Here is a 22,101-nt window from a genome sequence, read left to right as displayed (position 1 = left end):
ACTGGAGAGAGGACTGAGGGCAGAAGATGTAATATGGGCACTAATGTTCGCTGCTGGCTGCAGCAGTGAGGCTGTTTAAGGTGTGAGGCTTTTGTTTGGTTTTGTTTGTATGTTTTAAAGTCTTCTGCTGTAGACTAAGACCAGGAATTGAAAAGTTGCGTAAGTGGCTTAAAGCTGGCATAACTTCGGTACTGCAGAATGTGTGCTAAGCTGCTTAGATAGGGGCGTCCCATGGGGTATTGCTAAGTATAAGTAGGTTTCTGATAAGATTTTGGCTTAGTAGGGCCGGATTGGCTTTTGCTTGATTTCTGTTTCACTATTTAGAGAATTCACCACTTTTCCTTTTGGTTCCTTCCTGGATCTGTAATTTCATGCTGCTGTGGTTGATCACCTGCCATGTTACTGTGGGCAATAGATATGAAAAATTATGACCCTTTTCATGAGCATCAAAGGAAACAGTGATGAAAAGTAGCCCAAATCGGTACTAGAAAGGCAATCGTTGGGCTATTTTGGTGACTGCAAGGTGCTGTACCTTCTGTGTGAATTTTGGCTTAGTGGACATGTGGCTATGTCTGTCTTTCTTTTTTCTGTGAATAGCAGACAAGAAAGGAAGTGTAAGACTTCCCACCCTACAAACAAATGCCAGTGTTTGGTAGTTGGCTTGCTGTATTCCTGTTCGGTTTTTTTTCAGGAGTCAAACAAGCCTTCCTCAAAAAAGCTGTCAGCAGCAGCAAAGGCAGCAGTGTCATTTGTCTGAGGCTTGAGGGTACAGCTGCACTTTCTGTTATAGCAGTTTTTCTCTGTCACTTTTGAAGTTGCAAATAGGATTTTAAAAATTAAAAAAAATCATACCATTGTCTCAAAATCTGTGAGTTGAGAATTTAATTAAATTTTGACATAAAGAATAGAAAATAACACCCTAATGACACAAAGGAAGCAAGTTCTGGCAATATGGGGTCTTCTGTAGGCTCTTATCTTGTGGTCCTGTTCACATGAGAGTGCTGCTTGACTCAGTCAAATTCAGTTTAAACTGTAGATAATTTTTTAATACACTGAGTTTGTCACCTAGCTGCAAAATAAATTTAAAGCTTCAATACAAGAGGCTTTGGGTAGACTCATTTATTACCTATTTTAATTTTTAAGGCTGTGAAAAAAAGCTTGTGGAACAATACATGTATTAGTCCGGTCCATTTTTTAAGAAAGTGATATAAGAATTTCTTCTAAATACATGCAGTGGTTTTGAATTATCATGTGGTTGGTTCCTTTCTATACAGGAGCTGTGCAGTGTTTCTTCTAACAACAGCAGCATCTATCATACACGCATTCACCTTTTGTGTACATGTTCATTCACATTCATTAATTCAATTGTGATGGTTACTGTGATGAGTTAATTTTAGGTACTACTTTACCTGTGTGATGGCACTAGATAAAAGATTTATTGTACCCTTGGTGGGCAGCAGTTTATAAAACTCTTATCTCTGCTAATGGAATACTGATACACAGTAAATGCCTTGTGCAGCTACAGAAGACTGTATTAATGTTGTGTAGGTAATAGTTCAGCTTTGAAATAGCGGTTGGACTAGGGAAGTAAAATGTTAAAAAAACAATTACAAAATTCATGTTTAAAGTGCAACTTATAGAGAGTGACTTGGAAATTCTTGTTTTGCTTGATGTTCCTCTCATATAACTGGTTCAGAAACTTCAAATAGAAATTTGCTTGCTATGATTTAGTGCTCATGTCTGAGATGCTGGAAGGCTAAATAAGATCTGAAGTATTTCCTGTGTGTGGTACATGGCTACTGCATTGGGATATAGAAAAGGGCAGTGAATGTGTGAGAGTTCAAAGTGAGGAGGGAGGGGAAGAATTTGTCCAAAGCCATCACCTGTCCCTGATGCCTACTCAGTGTAGAAGATCTCATCAAATTTGCAGATGACACCAAACTGTGGGAGCAGCTGATGTGCTTGCAGGGCTGCAGTTCAGAGGGACCCAGACAGGAACCTTATGAAATCCAGCAAGGGCAGATACCAGTTCTGTCCCTGGGAATGAGGAATTACTGGCAGACGTACAGGCTGGGGCCTGATGGGTTTGGGAGCAACTCTGCTGAAAAGAACCTGTGGGTCCTGGTGGGCAGAAAGCGAAACATGAGCCAGTCTTGTACCCTGGAGTCAAACAGAGTCAACAGCATCCTGGGCTGCATTAATAGCCTGCAGACTGGGGGAAGTGGTAATCTTTCGTTACGTGGCACTTGTTAGTCCACATCTGGAATACAGCATCCCATTTTGTAGACGGGATGTGGATTTTGTGTTAAAGAAAGGCATTGATGAACTGGAGCGAGTTCTGTGACTATGGGAGCTGGAGCACGTGCCCCGTGAGGAGATGCTGAGGGAGGTGGGCTTGTTCAGCCTGGAGAAGAAATGGCTTTGAGGGGAGGGACCTTCTAATACATACAAGGAGGTTATCCAGAAGACAGAGCCAGGCTCTTCACAGTGCTGCCTGGTGGGGAGGACAGGAGAGAGCAGATGGGACTTGAAAAGAAAGTTTCAGGCTGGGTATAAGGAAAATTTTTTGTCACTGTAAGGGCAGTCAAGCAGTGGAGCAGGTTGCAGCCTCTGTCTTTGGAGGTTTTTAAGACACAGCTGGGAAAACAGCCTTGAACAGCTTGGTCTGACCCCAGAGATGGCCCTACTTTGAGCCAGAGATTGGAGTAGAGACCTCCTGCTTAGTAGGTCCCTCCAGCCCAAGTGGCTACTGTGATCCTGACCTTGAACGAAGCTTGGAGCCAAAACTTAACTTATTTTTTTCCTTGTGTTTTTGTATATGGCTATAAGCAAACAGTTTAACCTCTTTAGTGTGTCAGTTACCTGTCTATAAAGCGGATGTAATGCTACTTGTCTACCTCAGTGGTGTTTCAAGATAAGATATATGAAAGGCTGTGATATTTGGGATGCTTTGGCAAAGGAGATACAGACAACAAAGCAGTTAGGTCTTTAAAATCTGCCTAAGAAGGCAATAAAGAGGTATTGTGCGTCTACTCAAGCACTAACTATGAAGTCTTTGGAAGCTTTTTTCTGTGGGTTTACTTTCATGAACCTCCACCATATATATTTTCTCTGTGTGCTGCCAAAGAAGTCGATCACCTTAAAAGGTAGTCAACTGCAAAATGTGTTAGTGTTAGTAACGGCTCTGACAGCAGGCTCTATATATGCTTCTGCCAATTATGGTAACATTTGTCATATTTTCCTAGTTAATATTTTTCTTCTTGCTATGTTTATTGTTTCTGTGGGCTTCTCAATGGAGGGGAAGCAGGCTTAGCTGTCTTTACATCAGGAGCACTGTACCCAGTTCTGCCCTGTGCATCAAATGTGCAGCTAATTGATGGATAAACTGAGAAGTCCACCCCGCCGCCCCCTTTCAGCTTTGGTGATCTTTCGTAAGAGATTTGCAAAGCTGTCCTACAGTTTTCACACATAAGTAAGGTATTAACCTCTTTTTAAAAAGAAAAAAATAGTATCTGTTGGAAGAGTTAGCTAAAATTACTTCATTTTGTGGCATTTCAACTCACAGAGAGTCTTTGAGGTAGCATTAGAATAGGCAAGGGTGTATACATAGAAGTTTTAAGAAATGATGGGAGCTTGAGACTCAGAATATTCTGTAATGCCTTTTTTCAACTGTTTTTTTCTGTTTCTTCTCCCTTTCCACCTGCCTTTTCTTCTGCAGGAAATAAAGAAGGACATGAAGAAAGAAAATACTGCCAACAAACCACCAGAGAAGCCTATAAATGAAGTTTCCAATGGAAGCCCTTTACTGTTGTCTGAGACAATTATTAGAACCAACAAAAAAGGTATAGTATATGGAAGCTTAAATGCAGATTAAATCCAGACCTTTAAAAGAACAAAATGTAAACCTTCCTTGTTTCTAGAAATAAAGCTAGTGTATTTAACTGTAAAGGCATAGCGAGAATAATTTAAAAATAATTAAAAAATCTCATTGTCCTTTAGACTGGTGTATGGATGCATGTATTACATCTAATATTTCCACATTAATTTGCACAGACATCTCTTTCTTATTAAAAAAATCCTTCCTAGATACACTTAATTAAGGGAAGCTGTGTGAGGAGATTACTGAAGCTTATTAAAGTAAGGAACTGACAGCTTGCCATGTATGGGAGGTTTTTGCACAGTGATGTCTGTCCACATCCACATATTCGTGTTCTATGTGGGACAGAGACTGGTTACTGACAGAGAACTTAAAAAAACCCCAACCAACCAACCAACCAACCAACCAAACAAACAAACAAAGAAACAAAAAACTCATAGAACTTAACACATTAATTTCCTGAGAAGTGTTCTTCTGTTTCAGACTGGAATGTGTGTGCTTCATGTCTGGCTTGATTCCCAATGCAGATTCATTCCTGTGTAGGGTTCTGAGTTGCTAAAATGAAAGCCTCCAGATCTTCTGTCTCTTTCCCTAGCTCCCAGTCCTGCTCTCAGAAATATCAGAACAAACCAAAAAAATTGCGATATAGAAGCTGGATTTTTTTTTAGGTTATGTTTGTGTGCCTGTTTGTTTCTGGGAGGACAATTGGCTACGTGCAAGAGATGGGCTGTATTTTTGCCTGGGAAATTCACTGGACAGTTTCTTGCTTGCTGTTTTGTACAGCATAATCTGGTGTCATTAATCATTGCTGTAATGTAATTTCCATTTTGGCATGTCTTCTATACTGTTAGGACTATGCATATGGAAATTTTCTTTTCCATATTACCAGCAAATGCTGTATCTGAGCTGCAGTTTAACTAGAGGTTTTAAACCTAAGGTTTGCAACTGCAAGTGGGGAAGATTTAATAATTTCTGCAAAATATATGGCTACCTTTAAGATATGAGGGCGAGTAATCATCTTTTTTGCAAGGATTGATGTCCTCTGAGAGAAAATTGGAAATAAATCTCTGGAAGCTTTGTCTTTTGAGTTTTGATGTCATCTTGAATCTGGAGACATGTCCAACATTTCTGCTTTGGGTCATAGGTTTTTCAAGCAACAGCAGAATTAAATTACCAAGAATTATTCTTTTTCGTGGCTGGTGTACAGAACTGTATGAGTAGCTGGGAAATTATCTAGGGACCAAGTCTGTTCCATATTGCTTCAGCTGCTATTTGGAGAAGGCTAATAGCTGTGGCAGATGCAGAGCTTCAGTTCAGTCACAAGGGGATAACCCTCCAAATACGGTACTTAAGAGTGCAGGCTTTCTCCTCCTCTTTCTTCCCTCTGGCTCAGAAGCTTTAAAGGTTTGAGGAGATAAAGAAGTTCTCTTTCTGCCTGTAGCTGGAGAATACAAAACTTCATATGCATTGAAAGGAGAGAAGCAAAGGCTGACATGAAGATCTGTAGCTTGAGGAAGGGGTTAGGTTTGGAAACAGCAGATTTCATGTTAGGATGTTATTGCATTGGATTTCATTGGTGGGGATTGCACTTCTCATGGCTACCTCTACATAGTGTCAGGGTTAGTAAATTTTTCATTTTGGCTGCTTCTCCACAGCTGTTTCCATTGCTGCAGAGCAAGCAGTTGCAGCATGCCATAGTCTAGCAGTACAGCTGAGAATAACAAGCATAACAAGGCCAAGAGGGGTTCCCCCCTTTTTTTCTGGGATTTTTTTGAGCATGGTGCCACAGCGGCCTTGCTTAAGTGAGGACAGCTAAGCAGGAATTTCAGTAATAAAGAGTCTTCTAAGATCTGTGTGACAAATCTCCTTGTAGAAAATGTTGCAGCATTTCACTGAAGGAGCCCTAAATGCCACAGGGATTTTTTTCTTCAGGTGTTCTTGTGCTGTGATTTTTATTAAACTCTACCTCAGTCTGTTTACTGATCACAGAATGTGACCTGACATGGAAAGAGGGTACTTTTGTTTTTTGCTTTGCGCCCCCTCCCTTGTTGTTAGGAAGTGAAGAAGAGAGGGATGCATCTAAAGGTCTTCAGCTACTGTTCAGCAGTTCAAACAGTAGGCAGTATTATTTATTTGCTTGCTCAATGTAATTTTGCTGCTTGAACTTCACAGCAGATCCAGTGACATGGGAGTGAAGTATTCTGTGCTGGTATTGTGTTTCTGTTACCAAGATGGTGATAAGTGCTTTTCTGCTGCTGTGGTGTTATGTTGCATAGTTTTACTACTTAACTTGGTTGGCCTAATTCAAGTGGCAGCACTTCAGCAGGCATTTACGTTTTAAGCAGAAGAATCTTGGCCACTTGGCCTTCTGGCCTGTAGAGATTTTTCCCTTGAGGAATATTGATGAGTGTCCAACAGTGCTATTCAAGGAAAATAGCTGAATTATTTGTGAGAAATATCTAAGTATCTAAGAAGAAAAAAATGGATTTCTGAACAAAAGATGTTCAGGATCCAGCTTTATATCTTGTTCGTTCATGCCAAATATTTCTAAGCACTGTATTGAAATCAGGGGTTCTTCTAATAAAATCAGTGTATATGTAAACGCCTCTTGTAAAGGCTTATTTCATTGAATAAGTAATGGACATTACATCTACAATCCAAAGTAGTAATCCAGGAACAATTTAAAGTTGGTGTAAGGCCACTAGTAGTAGCCTACCTGGGTTAGTACTTCCATTACATATTAAGGGTGGCAACTGACTGTGGAATTAATTAGTTGTAGGTCACCATGCATGAATTGTTCAGTTTTTCATTATAAAGATCAAGAGAAGATGGAAGGATTTGATTTTGTCTGCTTTTTGCTGGGGGCAGTAAAACCAGAACATTTTTCATCCTTTAATGTTTCTGGCTGACCATAAATATTAGTGACTTAACGGAAACAAACAGTAGAAATTGCTGTTATGGTGGACATAATTTAGGAAACTCTGTTACATTTGGCCATGATGTATTTTTGAAAGTTAGTATTTGTAGCTATTTCCTCTATTTACAAGGTTGTAAGTATGATCTAGAAGTTAGGGCTAGCTACACCTAGGAAACAATGGGTTTATTTTCAAAGCCTGCCACAGAGTTGCTATATAACTTTTGCTAAACCACTTAAACTCTGTTGGCCAAATTACCAGGAGCAGGTTTCTTAATTTGTATTGATTTTTCAGATAGGTAGAGGTTTGGGTTTTTTCCTGATTTATTGCAGTGGCACATCCTTATTTATTCATAGCTTCCAGGTATTTCATCTGCCTCTGCCTCAGGCTGCCTATTGGCAAAACCTGGGTTTATACCTGCCTTGTAAAGATGTTGAGATCTGTTATAGCAGGTAGTGATGGCAGTTAACATCTATGAAACTGAGCATTTTAATATAGTGTTACAGTGAGTTCATGCTTCACCCCTGAAAGGCTCCAAAAAGGACCATTTGCTCGAGTGTAGAGATGGGGTTAGGGAAACATAAAGTCTGTGTGCTTTCCCTGAGAGTTCCCAGGGCTGGTTCCCAGGCTGCTCTAGCCTAGATTTGATGGGTGCTTCACATGCAGCATTATCAGCCCCTGTCTAGGGAAAAAGGCTGTGGCACTGAACAACCTGTCTGAAGCTGTTTGAAGGTCAGCTGTGGTTGGCTTGCATATCCTTTGCCAGAATCTGAGAGGGATCATTCTTTCACTTCTTCCTACATTTCATATGACAAGAAGGTCCTTTCCTTGCCTGGTGTGGGTCTTTTAGTGTATCCTTTTTGCTGATCCAGAATTTTTGGTTGGCATATAGAACTATTGTGCTAAAACTTCTTTACCTTGAGGGTGACACAGCACTAGAACAGGCTGCCCAGAGAGGCTGTGGAGTCTCCTTTTCTGGAGACATTCTGTGCAACCTGCTCTGGGTGAACCTGCTTTAGCAGGGGGGATGGATTAGGTGATCTCCAGAGATCCCTTCCAAACCTGACCATTCCATGATTCTGTAAAGCTGACTTAGAAAAAAAAAAAGATATTTTTTTTTTATTTAGAATTTGCATTGTTGCAGCCTGGTAACAACAGGTTGGGAAAGCCTTTTCTTCCCTGAAAACATATTCAGATTGTTTGAAAAAAGCAAAAATCAAAACTATTGCTTTTGTTCCTATTATTTAATAATGTAAGAAAATTACACTCAGCTCTTGGAACAGGAAAACACTGAAAGATATATTTTTTTTTTCTTAAATGGTTTTCCATCATGGTGAAATTTCATTTTTTCTAAATTAACTTCCAAAATCTAAAAACAGATCCAACGTTGTGCAACTGTTTCAGATCTGTCATAAATTCAGTACAATCTTCATTCAGGTATAAAGGGACACAATGGAAACTGGCATGCATTAAGCTTAACTGTGAAATGGCTATGGCTAATTTTAGGATAGTTTTGTTCTGATTTTTGCGTATTCTATTTTTAAATATACCACTCCTTATGCTATTTTGTGTATCTGGGAATAGGACCCCACTTACATAGGCCAAATTGCAAAACTGGAGTTGATAGGCTGTATTTTCTAAGTAAACTAACAGCATTTGTAACAAGTAAACATATTTGAGGAAAAGATATATAGCCTTGCCAGATGTATTTGTTTTATATAAACTGTAAATGCAGTCTGCACTGAGGTTGCTCAAGCCAGCAAATCTGGAACAGCTCATCATGTGTTACAAGTTCTTAATCAGAGCCAAATACTGAAAGCAAAGAAATGTTTTTTCTAGTTCTCTTGAGAATTATTTTATCTTCCACCCTACATTTAAATAATAAAGAGAATTTGCATCCTATCCTAAAAGGGAGAGTTTTGTAAGTAGGTTTGGTGATATGATAGGTTTATGTTCTGAATAAATAACAAATCTATTGTATGGAAAACTGAGATTTAAGTCTATTTTTGTAAATTAGACAAATGGGAAAAGTATTTCACAAGAAAGATGCCTCATAATTATGTTCAATAGTTTAATGATTATTTGGATACAAAAAGACACCCATTTATTAAAAAGACAAGTTGGTGACGACTGAGTTTTATATTAAGTGTAAGCTATGATTCTGGTCATACTGTTCTACAGAGGGGCAAACCTCAAAATTTCTTCATAAAATCTTTTATTACTAAACCTAGTGCAAACGACTGCCTTTGTCATGTCCCAGTGATGTGTTTGATGGTGTCTGACCCTCAGTACGCTCAGCTTTGGTTTTCCTTTCAAACACGGGGAGTTTGAAGACATTGATCTGTCTTTTGGTTGGAATATCTTTCTGCTGTTTATACATCCAGGCCTTCTCCACAGACAGGCTTTGGTGTTCCCTTGCAAGTACTGCCAACTTCAGAGCAATTAGAGCTAGCATGAAAAAAAAAATCCTTTTCATTTTTAAGATCAGCTAATTGGTGTATAATCAGTATGCAGTTTACACAAATATGCATAAGAACATACTTATCGGCCTATTAAGGTTAAAATATGCATACAACATATGACACAAACCCAAAATGAGACGTAAAAAATTAATGGCACAGGAAACTCGAATTCAGCAAAATATTTATTCTCTGAGTTTAAACACCATATCTGCATATGCATAAATAGTGTCTCAGATAATACACATTTCCTTTAAAAGTACTGTTCTTGAAAATAACTACTTGTGTAATTTTTACCCTCAGGTAAGCTACACTGCACTGAAAGGCATTGTTTTCAGTTCAGAGAGGCAGGAAAAGACACCTGTCAGTGCTGGACATGTGGGGTAGCAGCCAGGAAGAAACTTGGGATGTGTGTGTGGTGTCTGTGGTCTGTAGTGTTTTAAGAAATTTTTCTGGAGGCAGGTGTGGATGACTTTATCCCATGCTAGAGGAAAGTTCTCTACTTGGTAAGGTTCCCCTTTGATTATTCAAAACAGTATATTGTTTTATCTATGTAACCTGTAGAGGGTACATGGAAAAGTTATGGTTCTTGCTATCATTTATTTTCATGATTCTTTTCTTCTGATGAAAAATAGTTCTCAGTAGTGAAAGTGAGGGGACAGTTCATGTGCATGGAATATAGCCAATTTCAGAGCTGGTGAATAAGATGTGTTAAGGTGAGGGGTAGTTGTCTAATGCGTGAACATGCTTTCTTGCATCATGGGGCCATGCTTTTATAGTCAATATCCTTTTACATAAATACATTTATATAGTAAGGGAAATCATCAAACACTGCAATTTAAAATTATTGCGTTATCTGTCTCATGGCGTGATGAGTTTACTTCTTTTGGGGTTTCTTTTGTAGTTGCAGCTATACTGTGAAATCTGCCTAAAGAGAGGCTTAATCTGTAGAACAGGAATACGGATAGGTGTTACAGTTGATCTAAATTTGACACTAGTCTGTTGAGCATTGACATGATAAATGTCTGGAAGAAGGATCTCGATGTTATTATCTTGGCAACAGTGGAATGGGTGCTCACTCATTCTTTTCAAGCAGATCTTGTTTACAAGTTCTGTTTAAATAATGATTTAATATATTTAAAATCTTTTTTCTATATTATGGTCATTTGCTGTCCTGGGTTTCAGTTAAGGTTTCATTATCTCTCCAGATTCCAATAGCTTATTCCAGTGAGATCATTTCTTTTCCTGTCATTTACTGGGCAGTTCTCCCATCCTCTTTTTATCCTAAGTGCCTGCCCTTTCTTTCCAATTACACCTTACTGGTACACTGCAAAACGCACAAATGCTGAGCCCTGATGTAGCTTCTGCAATTCTGCATAGTTGGATCCAACCACTGGTATGGGATCCTGGTGAATACCATGAGGCTCAGTGCAGGAGCAGCCTGTAGAAATCGGTTGTAGAAATCCCTCTTGGTGTAAATTGTCATTCCAAGTGAAGTTTAACCTCTGGGCATCTTCATCTGTTTGCCTAGATGGCCGTCTTCTTGTGTGTCATGTGTTTAGTTCTAGGAATCCCATTTACGGACCATTCTGTAAAAACACTGAACAAAAATACAGCCACTGCATCAAGGAGCCAACTATATATACACCTGTGTGCGTGTATATATATGTATGAAATAAGGTAATAGATGAATAAAAAATGAGAAGAATACAAGGGCAGATGCATTATTTGGATGATTGCTAGCAGGCTAAATGTATTCAGGTTTTTTGCAGACAAAGGACACTTGTTTTAATGAAAGATTTAAATCTGCTTCTGGAAACTAGGAGGGTAGTATGGAGAAATTTGTGACAGTGTTGGGTTTAAAATTTAACAGGCACTGTTGGATGCTGACACCCAGGACAGAGAAGAGGCAGAAGATGACCTTTTCATATAGAGTCTGAAGAGAAGTGGATGAGAAGTCACCGGTTGGCAATCTGAGCAGCTTACAGATGAAACAGAGGGTAGTTACGGAGGCAAATAAGGATGCAAGTTAGGTTCATTGGCTGTTTATTTTAAAGGTAGATCCAGAATTATATTTGTCTGGATGGGAAAGGAGAGAGACGTGAATTTTTAAGGAAGAGAGAGAGGGAACAGATGAAGTGGTGGAATAGGACTACAGGGACAGTTGAAAGAACAAGGAGAAGAAAATCTTTTTACAAGTAATTTATGCAGATACCTAAAAAATTCTGCACTTGAAGGAATAGATAGAATTACATCTACTCTTTTGTGAGCACTTAGGAATTTTTATTTAATCAATTACAGGATTTTTTTCCTTTCTAAAAGCTTTGCAATATGTTTTATGTGTCTGAAGCATGAAATTAAGTCCGATATATCTTCTAACAGTTGTACAAGAATTTGCTGGTTCATTTTTATCACAGGATATGATAATTGTCCAAAAGGTACTAGTCAAGAGCAACTGTGTTGTCAAACTCGGGTGCAAAATGTTTTCCTATTAGCAGTTACACTGAAATCTCCTTTAACACAAGGCAAAACCAATAAAACAATACTAAATGCTAGAGAGCCGTACTTGTTAAAAGCAACAACAACAATGAGTCTGAAATTCCCTCTTCAACAATTTCCCCATCAGAAAAGAGACTGCTTTTCCACCAGGTTCTGCAGAGAAATGTCTCCGTGCTGCCAGCAGTTCCCTCCTCACTGCTGCAGGATGTCAGTTGGCACTTAGCAAGGCCAAGCTGCCTCCGAGGTCTGTCCCTGGCCTTCTGCCTCCTGACTGTAGCTGTGTCTGTCTCTTTTAGCCTTTCATCTAGGTGGCATGGGATTTTGAAGAACAACATGGTTAACTTGATTTGAAAATCAGTGGACCAGCCTTTCTCCTCTGTCCCCTCTCACAGCTTTCTTTGATTAAGGGATGGCAGAAGATGAGCAGGGTGGCTCACCTCAAACTGAGCCTTGGGGTCACTGTACCTAGCCTGGGGTATCTACACTTCGTATCTGGCAGCTGTGGTAGGAAAGAGTCCTATTCTGTGTTAGAGACAATGAAAGCAAAGGAGCAATGTCGGGGTACTGCTGTGGAACATAAAACATAACCCTATCTGGAATGCAGGTTTGGGGCCAAGAGAATACACTTTTAGTGTGCAAGTTAGTGTCTTTCCCATAAGCTCTAAAACTTTAAAATGGGTCAAGAATGCTTGTCTTGTCATCCCTGGAATTAATCCGGATGAATTTGTAACTGCTGAGTTAAATACACCCATTTAAGTGTGCTTGCATGCTGACAGGCAGATCCCCACTTCAGTGCTGCTTTGCCTTTGCTTGCTTGAATGGTAGCTGGGATGGTGCTGTGTTGCTTTCACAGGTACAGGGAACTGGTGGTGTTAGCCTTCCCTGCTGGACTGGAATCAGGCCTGTGTGGCTGTTGACATCTTTCCCCTATCACCTGTAGACAGTGATAAGAGCCAGCGGTGCTGTGGACGCTAATCAGCGTACTGAGGCAATGGGAAATTATGGCTCTGTGGCAACCATAAAAACCTTTGAATGATTTCTGGGATTGTAGGTGAGAAGCAGGGCCTTGGGTCTCCTTCAAGTTGCAGTGTCATGTGACATGAATCGAAGACCTAAATAATTTGTACAAATTATTGGTCTGAGAAATTGTTCTTAACCCAGTAAACACCCCTCTGTAAAGCAGATTTTCAGAGGTATGTGAAAGTGTAATGTCTTTGTACTTTTTTCCTACAAGTGTATTTTTTAAAAACAGCTCCATACTTGTGCTGTCTGCATTGGAATAGAGTGACCTGTTCTGCTGCTGTTGAATCACTTCAGTGCAGGAAACTTTTTGACTTCTGCCTACTTGGACCAGAAGGAAACTACAGTTGTTATTCGAGAGCTTCCTCTTCTGACAGAATGGTATTTATAAACCCAGGTTGGGATAACTTCTGCAGACAGTGGCAAGAATGTACACAGTAAAAATGAACCATGGCTTCTGGTAGGAAGCATTGCCACTGCCTTGGTGGTTTAGGAGAGCGGAGCAAAGAGTTCTGCTTAGAAGTATGTGGTGGGAGGGATCTCTGAGAACCAGCAGCCAGTCTGGGGTTTCCTTAGGAGTATGTGTCAGTGGGGGGGAATTAACTCTCAATGTGCTTTGCACAGGTGCATTTCACCTGTTCTCTTGCCCTACTCCCTTCCTTGTGTGCATGTATGCAACACGTAGAGTGCTTTAAGCAAAACTTTGCTGTTGGCTGCAAGTGACAAGAAACTATATGAAAATATTGCCTGTAAGGCACATTGTGTGTGCTGTTTTATGATGTGATAGAATCTATGAAATATTTTACTTCCAGGTATTTATTCAGGCTGTAAAAACTTTCTTGTGATAAAATAACATGCCTGGAATGAACGTCACTGCATTTGTTTTAATTATTTTTATACATGGTCTGAAATACTTTGATTCATCTGGTTAAATGCTCCTGAAGTTAGGGAAGTTTGCTGTGCTATAACTAGATTTGAAAAACACATGAAGGTATCAGACAGTGTTGATAATGCATGGCTTGGATTATTCTGAGTAGGATGGGATTATTAGCTATGTAGGCTTTCAGTTTGCACATTCATATATTATGTAGGTGCAGTGACTCGAGTAACAAGATACTATGCCTGCAAAGGTATATTTCATGTTTCCACGGGCATGAAGCTTCCTGAATCTTTTTCATTTAATACTTCATGCATGTTTTATCTTATTTCAGAATTTCACTCCACTATTATCAAGGTGCTCACAACATGGAAAGTTGTGCTGTTATTAGTGGTGCGTTCTGATGTATTGTACTGTTTACCTTATTTTTTTTTTTATGGTTACCTCACTGCTTTCTAGTATGATTTCATAGTTAAGATGCCCCAGTAGTTTGCAGTAGTTCCTATTCTATATCTTTCTGCATTCTCTTTTTAATTATAAATACATGTTTGTGCCTGTTTCTTGCTTGGTATTAATTTGTAATATCATCCTGTTTAAAAATTCAGAGCATGTTGCTGATGATGGTTATTTTCCAAGCTGATTGGTAAGGTGGTTGTGCTTGACAAGGGAGTGAAACATGGAAGTGCTGACAAGTGGCTGATTGCTGATTCTTGGCCCCAAGCGCAAGATTGTGATATGAAAGATTATTATTATCTGTCACACAGCAAGAGCTGTTATTTCCTAACTTCAGCACTGACTGTATTTAGAAAGTGAAGCAGAGGCTGGGCAGAGGTCCTCATGGTGAGAAGCAGCTCCCTGCAGATGCCCAAATTAGCTGGGAATGAGCGCTGAAGTCAGTGGGGTTGTAGTGCCACTAGCATGATCCTCTGGCAGGGCTGCATCGGCCCAGTGAAGCCCCTCATGGTTTTAGCTGTTACTATAGCATCTTCTGTGGCTGCATCTTCATACATCTGCTACTCTCCTGCACAGATTATTCCAGAGAGCACTGGCTCCTGCAAGCACCCCAGGCCACCCGTGACAGTCCAGGTACACCTGCTTCCCCACAGAAATACCTGGCTACTCTGGAATCTGTTTCTGATCCTGTTTTCTATAGGGACCGGATTTCATCAGCTTTGTGTACAGTGCTCGGCCTGGCACAGTATTCTTTGCTCAGATTTCTCGAGTAGTGCGCTACAGCAGATGACAGGGATAATGCTGTGTTTAGTGATCAAAAAGGGTACAGTAGCATCCCAGCTGTCCACTAGCTTGAATTTAAGCCATCATGTGCATTTAAACAGCCTTTTTTACACTAGGTCATGTATTTTCCTGTTGGCTATCATTCTCTGTGATACCTTCATTTGGGATATTTCAGTGGTAAAATAACCAATGAAAGTACCCTCAAACAAGCTCCAGTCATTAGCACCAGATATTCCATTCATTTTAAATAACTTTAAATGCTGTATTACTGTATTTCCCTGCTTCATTTAGTACCACGTGTACCTTGTGTAGACTTCTGTCAGACTCTTGCCAGATTCCAGATGTCCCCAGTCTGTATAGTCTGGTGTCTAGCTCTGCAAAAGCTGCAAGATGCAATGTCAGCCATTATTGCTTCATTTTGCAACTACAGTCATAAGACTTGGTATTTTTTCAGGCCTAGGAATTCGCTGTTAGACTACTGACTCAGCATAGTGTTATCCTAAATTACATGGGTCATGATTACTTCTGGGAATTCATAAGAGGTCGGGAAGTGTCCAGGAAATTATTTAAATTAAAAAAAGGTCCACTGACCTTATGAAAACCAAAAGATTCACTCACATGCCTGGCAGCTATTGAACAAATAGAGTACTGGAAAATAGAAGTAATAAATGTTGAAAGGTTAGCCTGAGGCTGTAGTTTCAGAGAGATGTTAAGTTAGCACTGCCACCAAAAAAAGAGCCATCTTTCCTGTTTTTGTTCTTCCCGTGTCCTGGTACAGATGTTTGGCTGCTTGGTGGGCCAGACAAGGAGAGTGATGGAGGTTAACACGAAACTAGCAAGAAAAATGCTGGGGTTGTTTTTAACAGCAGGTCAGTTCACTGTCTGCCTCCTCACGCTGCTGCGTAAGCACTTGGTCTGACAGGACAGCTGGGAGTGTTGCAGGAGCTGGGAGAAGCAGAGGGAGCAGCAGTGCTGCCTTTTCTTTGATTGCAGATGAAAACCATTCTAAAAGTGCTGTGAGAGAGCGATACTTTGTCAAGCTTTTTCAAAGATAGTTCATGGTCATTCGATTAAATCAACTGCTAAAGAACACAGGCATGCTGCTGTGTCAGTTTGAATGGTCACTGTTGCTCTTCGCTTTTCTCTTGTGTTGGGGAGGTATGTGCTTTGGTCAGTGTCCCAAAAAATCAGAATTGCAGTTGTATATAAAATCCTTCTTATACAGAACGCTTCTCCCATCCCCACTCTTCATCTTGTAACCACAGAACTGTTTTGGAGATGGAATTCATTACAGACACAGCTCACTTGAGCCAGAGACCTATTTAGTCACAGCTTTTAACTTTGAGGAAGTAACATCTCATTCATGTAGTAAGTGTAATGGAAAAAAGGGGAACTTGACAGCTATTTTTAGGAAAAGATAGTGTTTATGCCAGCAAAACTAAAGAAAAAAAAATATGTTGAGACATTACAAACTTTAAACCCAGACAGATTTTTTTGATCTATTTATTTTAAGGTGAGGGAGTTTCTTTTAATGTGTACCTCAACTGCTCTGTCAGCCTGAGTAGTCCTCAACTTACATTTTTATTTCTATACAAATTGATACTCTCCTATGAAAAACCCACTAAAAAAATGGGAATTGGTAGTGCCAGGAAAATAGTAAACGTGATAAAGTGCTTTCAAATGCACAATATGCATTTTGAGGACTTTTTTATTACTTTTATTTTCACAAATAATATTTTTACAAATAAATTAATGTTATTGCACAAATGCATCAGCATAACAGCTGATACAATAGTTTTTTAATAGACTGTATGATTCAGGAGAGGGTGATCAGACAGGTAGTGATGGGTGTACAGATGCTATGAAAAAGGCTACCCAGATGGCAAGGCACGTAACCAGCCTGCTTGCCTTGCCTGACATGAGAAGTCTGGAAAACTCTTGTTTAAGGAAAACAGAACAAAAAAAGAAAGGGACAGTAAACCAGAAGAAATTGCTCAGTTCAACATGGAGAGCTCTAACATGTTGATTAACATGACATTAAGGAATCTTAGGCAGTGACCTGGTGAAAGTTTGTGGAGGTGGCCTAGTGCTTAAACATTGAGATAGTAGTTTGTGTGAATGCTGCTGTGGGGGAAAAAAGTAAGCGTTAAGAAAAGGTTTGGTGGCAGGTTCAGTAGGGGATCTTGGGTGCAGTTCCATCTTTGGATAGAGTTAGGAGAGCTGTGCAACTGGATTCCAGGAACTGGTTAATTTGGCAGGAAGTTTCATCCTTGCACAGATCAGAACTAACATGAAGTCATCACTCCTCAGCATGTTGTCAGAAGTGGAAATGGTTGTGACCCTAGAGGCAGAGCGAAAGATTACTGAGGTGAGGAGTCACCCAAGTTTGACATGCCCAGGTATATCGGGGGGGAATCTGGGGTAGCTACTGGATGAGGGACTTCGAGTAAGCAAAGCAACGGAGGTTTTTGATGGGAAGTTATGTACAGCTTAGAAGTTGGCATTGGGTAGAATATAGTAAGACTGGGTTATTTCTGTAGAGAAATCTTTCAGTGTCTTTTAAAACCCACTGAAAACTAGCAAAAAGCAGAAGATACAATGAAGATCGTTAAATAGTTGGCAATAGATCTCTTCATTAGGAGAAAGAATGTTTCATTTGTTAATCACTGTTCTCAATTTTATATGGGAAGTTACCACAGCACATAGAGAAGACAGAATTACAGATATCAGAAGGCAGACAAGCTTTTAGTATAAAGACACAAAACCCAACAAGCATGTGTTCTGTGGTCAGGTTTTAGGAAGTTCTGTGCCAAAAATCTGAGACTAGAGGCATGAACTGACCATTGGAAGGAGGCAGAGTAATTAAAATCCTGTGCATAAGTTTGCCTGAGCTATCTGCCTTTGCTGTGTTCTGGGGCTTCCCCACCATTTGCATTGTGAAATTCATTGCTTAATGCAAGAGTGGCACACTGCTCAAGTGGTTATTCGAAGTTTATTTAGAAACATAATGCCATCTACAGCATCTTTAGAACAAAAGGGTATTTAATGTGGGAGCGGACACATTCTAGCCTTTGCAGTCCCCAGTGGAAAGGAGACAACTCTTTACTAGCTACCTCATTATGTAAGGTATTAAAGATTACATTAGATTTCCACTTAAGCTTTTCAGTATAAATACTGGACCTAATGTAAATAAACTACTGCTACACTGAAGAATTTTATTTTTAAATAAATCAGAGAAAGCAGAATACTGATTTGCACACAATACAGAAAAATGTGAGGGTTTTATTTTCTCCCATACTCTTGTCTGGTTCTTAAACCCCCAAATGTAATGTGATAGAAGTAAAATTCAATTAAATTTAAAGAAAAAATGAAAAATTCAAAATTTTTCAAATTTATTTTTTTATTTTAATTTTTGAAATAAAAATTTAACTGAGTCCTTGGAGAGAAATCTGTCATAAAGAGATTCTTCATAGATGCCATGTATCTTCTTGAAAGTTTCCTTTTTCAGATCCTGTAGGAAACCTATCATAAAACTAATTTCAGAATGTGAAGGCTCTGATGTCATTTTCTGAAAATTTATTTAAAGTGTAAAATTGGTTCTGCTAACATCCCTGTCTTCTAAGAAGATTGCTATTTCCCCTGCAGGCCCATGTAAAGGAAGAAAGAGGTAAGAAGTTTACTTCCCCCTTCAAGCTCTCCACCTTCCTTGGGGGCTAACCACAGCCTCCAGGAGGCAGACATCATTCAGGGAGATGGAGAACGTAGCTCCCATGTTGCTATTCCAGGTGCCACTCCAGGGAAGCTATCTTCAGCAAGTGACTAGCATATGCCCCAACGCCTGTTCTTTGTGCAGAGAAGCTGGGCTCAAATACTGGTTTGTGTATGAGGGAAGAGACTAATATTGTAATCATGTAGCAAAAGGAGTGTCATCCTCAGACGGTCTGGATGCCTTTGATACTAGAAGTTTTACTCCAGTTTCTTAATGGAATGAATCTTGTTTGAGAGTATCTGTTCATTTGCCCTCTTTCCCTTGGATTTTTTTGACCCTCTGGACAGTATCAGCTACTGTTGACAGAAGAGTAGAGGTCTTTAATGCATTTATAGGAATGTAATAGTTCTTTTACACTGAAAGCTGAATAGAGGAATATGACACCCATTAGTGCTATGAACTGAATGAAACCCTCCATTTCGAGAGGCAGCAGCCAGTGGCCAAGTCACATAGGTGTGCTGGCAAGTCCCAGCATCTACTATCACTTTCTCAGCCATGCAGGTATTGAATACAAGTAGAAGCTGGGGCAAGGGGTGTTGAGGGCGAGTAGAGTTTGAAGTGATTAGAAGGCACTGGCTGAAAATCCATGGTTTTCCAAGCTTCATTAATTCTGCTGCTTATGAAAGAACTTTTTAGAGACTTTTGGATGCCCTGTTCCTCATACAAAGATTAAATAATTTAATAATAAGCAGATATACATAAAAGTTTCTCATACTGCTAAGCACACACTTCTTTTTTTCACTCACCTTATGCCACCTTTGTCAAAATACAGAGAGGAGCAGAAATGTGCAAGTTTATCTTCCTGATTTCTCTTTGAGGTTAAGAAGAAAAATAAGCAATGAGTAGCTCTGGAGTATTTTTGGTATAAGTTGAAGGCTGCATTTCCCCTTGTATTTCAGTTACCTAGGTGAAAGTCCTACCAGTTAAGAAGCAAGACAGGACTGAGAAGTGCTAGAGAGGCTGTCTGCAGCTCCCTAGTGAAATGACAATCTTCATAGTCTGCAGTTCTAGTATTTGCTGTCTAATCCCAAGTGGTGTTTACTGTAGATAAGATCCTAAGGGAGTTTGGTTCAGTCTGGTGAGCGGGAGGATGGGTTGTACTCACATGAGGTTTGTAAGCAAGCAAAGGCATCAAGTATATGAAATCAAGATTCTGCGGGTTTGCTGACAGCTCACACCTAGTTGCAATAATATACTTTGCTCTCAGCATCTTTGCCTGTCAGAGGCTGACTCACAGGAAGGAGAGTGCCTCAGAGCAGCTTGGTTGGATTTTAGCAATCAAGCTGTAGACAAGACTAGTAACAGAGAAATAATACAGAATCATGGGGCATAGGGGGTTTAAAGGGTAGCCTTAAAAAGAGTGACAGCGTAGCTGAGGTTGGAAGGCACCTCTGGAGATGGTCTAGGTCAACCCCCTGCTCAAGCAGGGTCACCTAGAGCCAGTTGCCCAGGCTCATGCCTGGTTGGGCTTTGAGTATCTCTAAGGATGAAGACTCCACAACATCTGTGGGCAACCTTCACCAGTGTTTGACCACCCACCCACTAAAAAAAATAAACAAACAAAAAAAACCCCAACCAACCAAACATTAACTATATTCCATTAACAACTAGAGATCCTGGTCCAGTCCTAGTCTGGTGAAACCTTCCTTTCCTGCTTTTCTGGCTGTTGGCCAAATAGCAAGATGCTGTACAGATAGAGGCTTGTAGTCTTGAATGCTCAAGGCATGAGAATGAAGCCACGCCATGTCTCAGGCTGGTTTCTTAAAATCCAAGCTTACTACTCTATACTTACAAAGACTTTCTGCACGGGAGTGTTCTATAAAGTGTGATTGTACGTGGAATAAAAAGGTAAATGTGGACAGCATAAGAGGGTATCAAGAAAGGCTGAGGGGGATGTATTGTGGATAGGGTGAGAGCGCAGCTGAAAAAGTAAATGCAAGTAAATGTTGGCCATAGAGCCCATTAGCCGATGCTGAAAGACTGGAAGGTCAAAGAAGCCAAGCACTGCTCAGGTATGTCTGCCTGCCTTGCCAGTGCTCTCCTATTAGAGCAGCATCTCTAGCATAGATGGCTTGGCTAACCATCATGTGGCCAACAGGTCCCAGTAATGCACTGCATCCTTTAACTGGCAGCTTTAAACAGAGAAGCTTTTGGAGGCTTATATGTATTTCTTTTAACACCACATAGCTCCCATGCTGGACGACGCTGGAGCAATTTCATTTTCAGTTGCCTGCCTATATAAAATTTCTTAGGGTGATCATGCTGTCAGTCCTTTATTTCTCACTTTCATCACACCGTAATCATTTAAAACAAATGATGTATGTGTGTAGACCAAAGATTAAAACAATGAGAAGTCTGAATATGGGCAAGGCAACTAAGAGGTAAATACGGCCCTGGAAACTGGGGCAGGTGGCATGAATAGAAGAAAACAATCAGTTAATGTGTGTTCAAAATTAGAAGATATCAATGGTGCCTTTTATAAATAAACTGTTCCTGTATCATGTGAAATTAACAGAGAAGCAGTCAGGAGGAGAGAGGGCAGATGATAAATGATTCATTTGCCTGCCTCCTCCTTGAGATTCTTTTCTTTGCCAGATTGAGATAACAGATGTCTTAAAGATTATGAATTCGCAAGGAAAATAACGCAAGACAATGGACAGCCAAGACAGTATTCTGGTAGTCTAAATATTTTGTTTCTTATATTCTGTTGCCTGATGGATCTCAAAATCTAGAAAAGCTCTTATATCAATGAATGACTTTGGTCACACAAGGTTTGGTTCAATGAGGCTTTCAATGAGGAGAAGCGGATCTTCTGCATTTGGACTGCAATCTGTTTTGTTCATTGTGACTCAGCCTCCGGTTACAGGCAGGTCAGCTGGGCATGGGGAAACGTGAAGACTGATTGTTGTGCTATACATCAAATCTAGTGCTTTTTTTCAGAACTTTGTGATCATTGGTGAGAACAGATTTCAAAGGACACATGTCTTCAACTGTATGAAATATTTCAAAGTTAATTCAGAACATCCTGTATTTTCAGCTTGGGGGGGGGGGGGCGGGGGGGCATTTCTCTGCAGTCACTGTTCACTAGGGGAGGTTCTTGCCTTAATATGCTCATCTCTTCAGGGATTGCTGACTCCCACCACTCAGGTCTGTATCGAACATGCCAAAGAGTAGATTAACCTGAAACTTGTTAGAACAAAACTTTTGCAACCCAAAACAAACATGACGGTGTATTCTTTGTGGGTTTCTACATTGAGAACACACCGCGTTTAAAATATTGGAAACGGAGTAAGATGTGAAGTAATTATTCTGACTCAGAAAGGGCTTATTTATATACTCCCGCTTTAAGAAAAAGGCTAGATACATTGGTGAATATTTTATCACTCATGCATCTCTGTGCTAACTGAAGTGAAAACTGAAGGACTGACAGTTTTACATCAGCTGCCGAT

General features: G+C 39.9%; 1 protein-coding gene across 5 annotated transcripts in view; it reads left to right on the top strand.

The window, feature by feature from the left end:
- SH3KBP1 (SH3 domain containing kinase binding protein 1) overlaps positions 1 to 22,101 on the top strand; it is a 232,069-nt gene that overhangs the window by 76,409 nt on the left and 133,559 nt on the right. For all 5 annotated transcript variants that reach the window (XM_055801265.1, XM_055801264.1, XM_027778946.2 and 2 more), the window contains one exon: positions 3,719 to 3,842. In XM_055801265.1, coding sequence (XP_055657240.1) covers positions 3,719 to 3,842 — 124 coding nt within the window. The remainder of the gene's footprint in view (positions 1 to 3,718; positions 3,843 to 22,101) is intronic.

This window comes from Falco peregrinus, chromosome 4 (assembly GCF_023634155.1).
Source record: "Falco peregrinus isolate bFalPer1 chromosome 4, bFalPer1.pri, whole genome shotgun sequence".
Lineage (NCBI taxonomy): Eukaryota > Metazoa > Chordata > Aves > Falconiformes > Falconidae > Falco > Falco peregrinus.
Note: the sequence above shows the minus strand (reverse complement) of the source record. Positions and strands in the feature narration are given on the sequence as shown.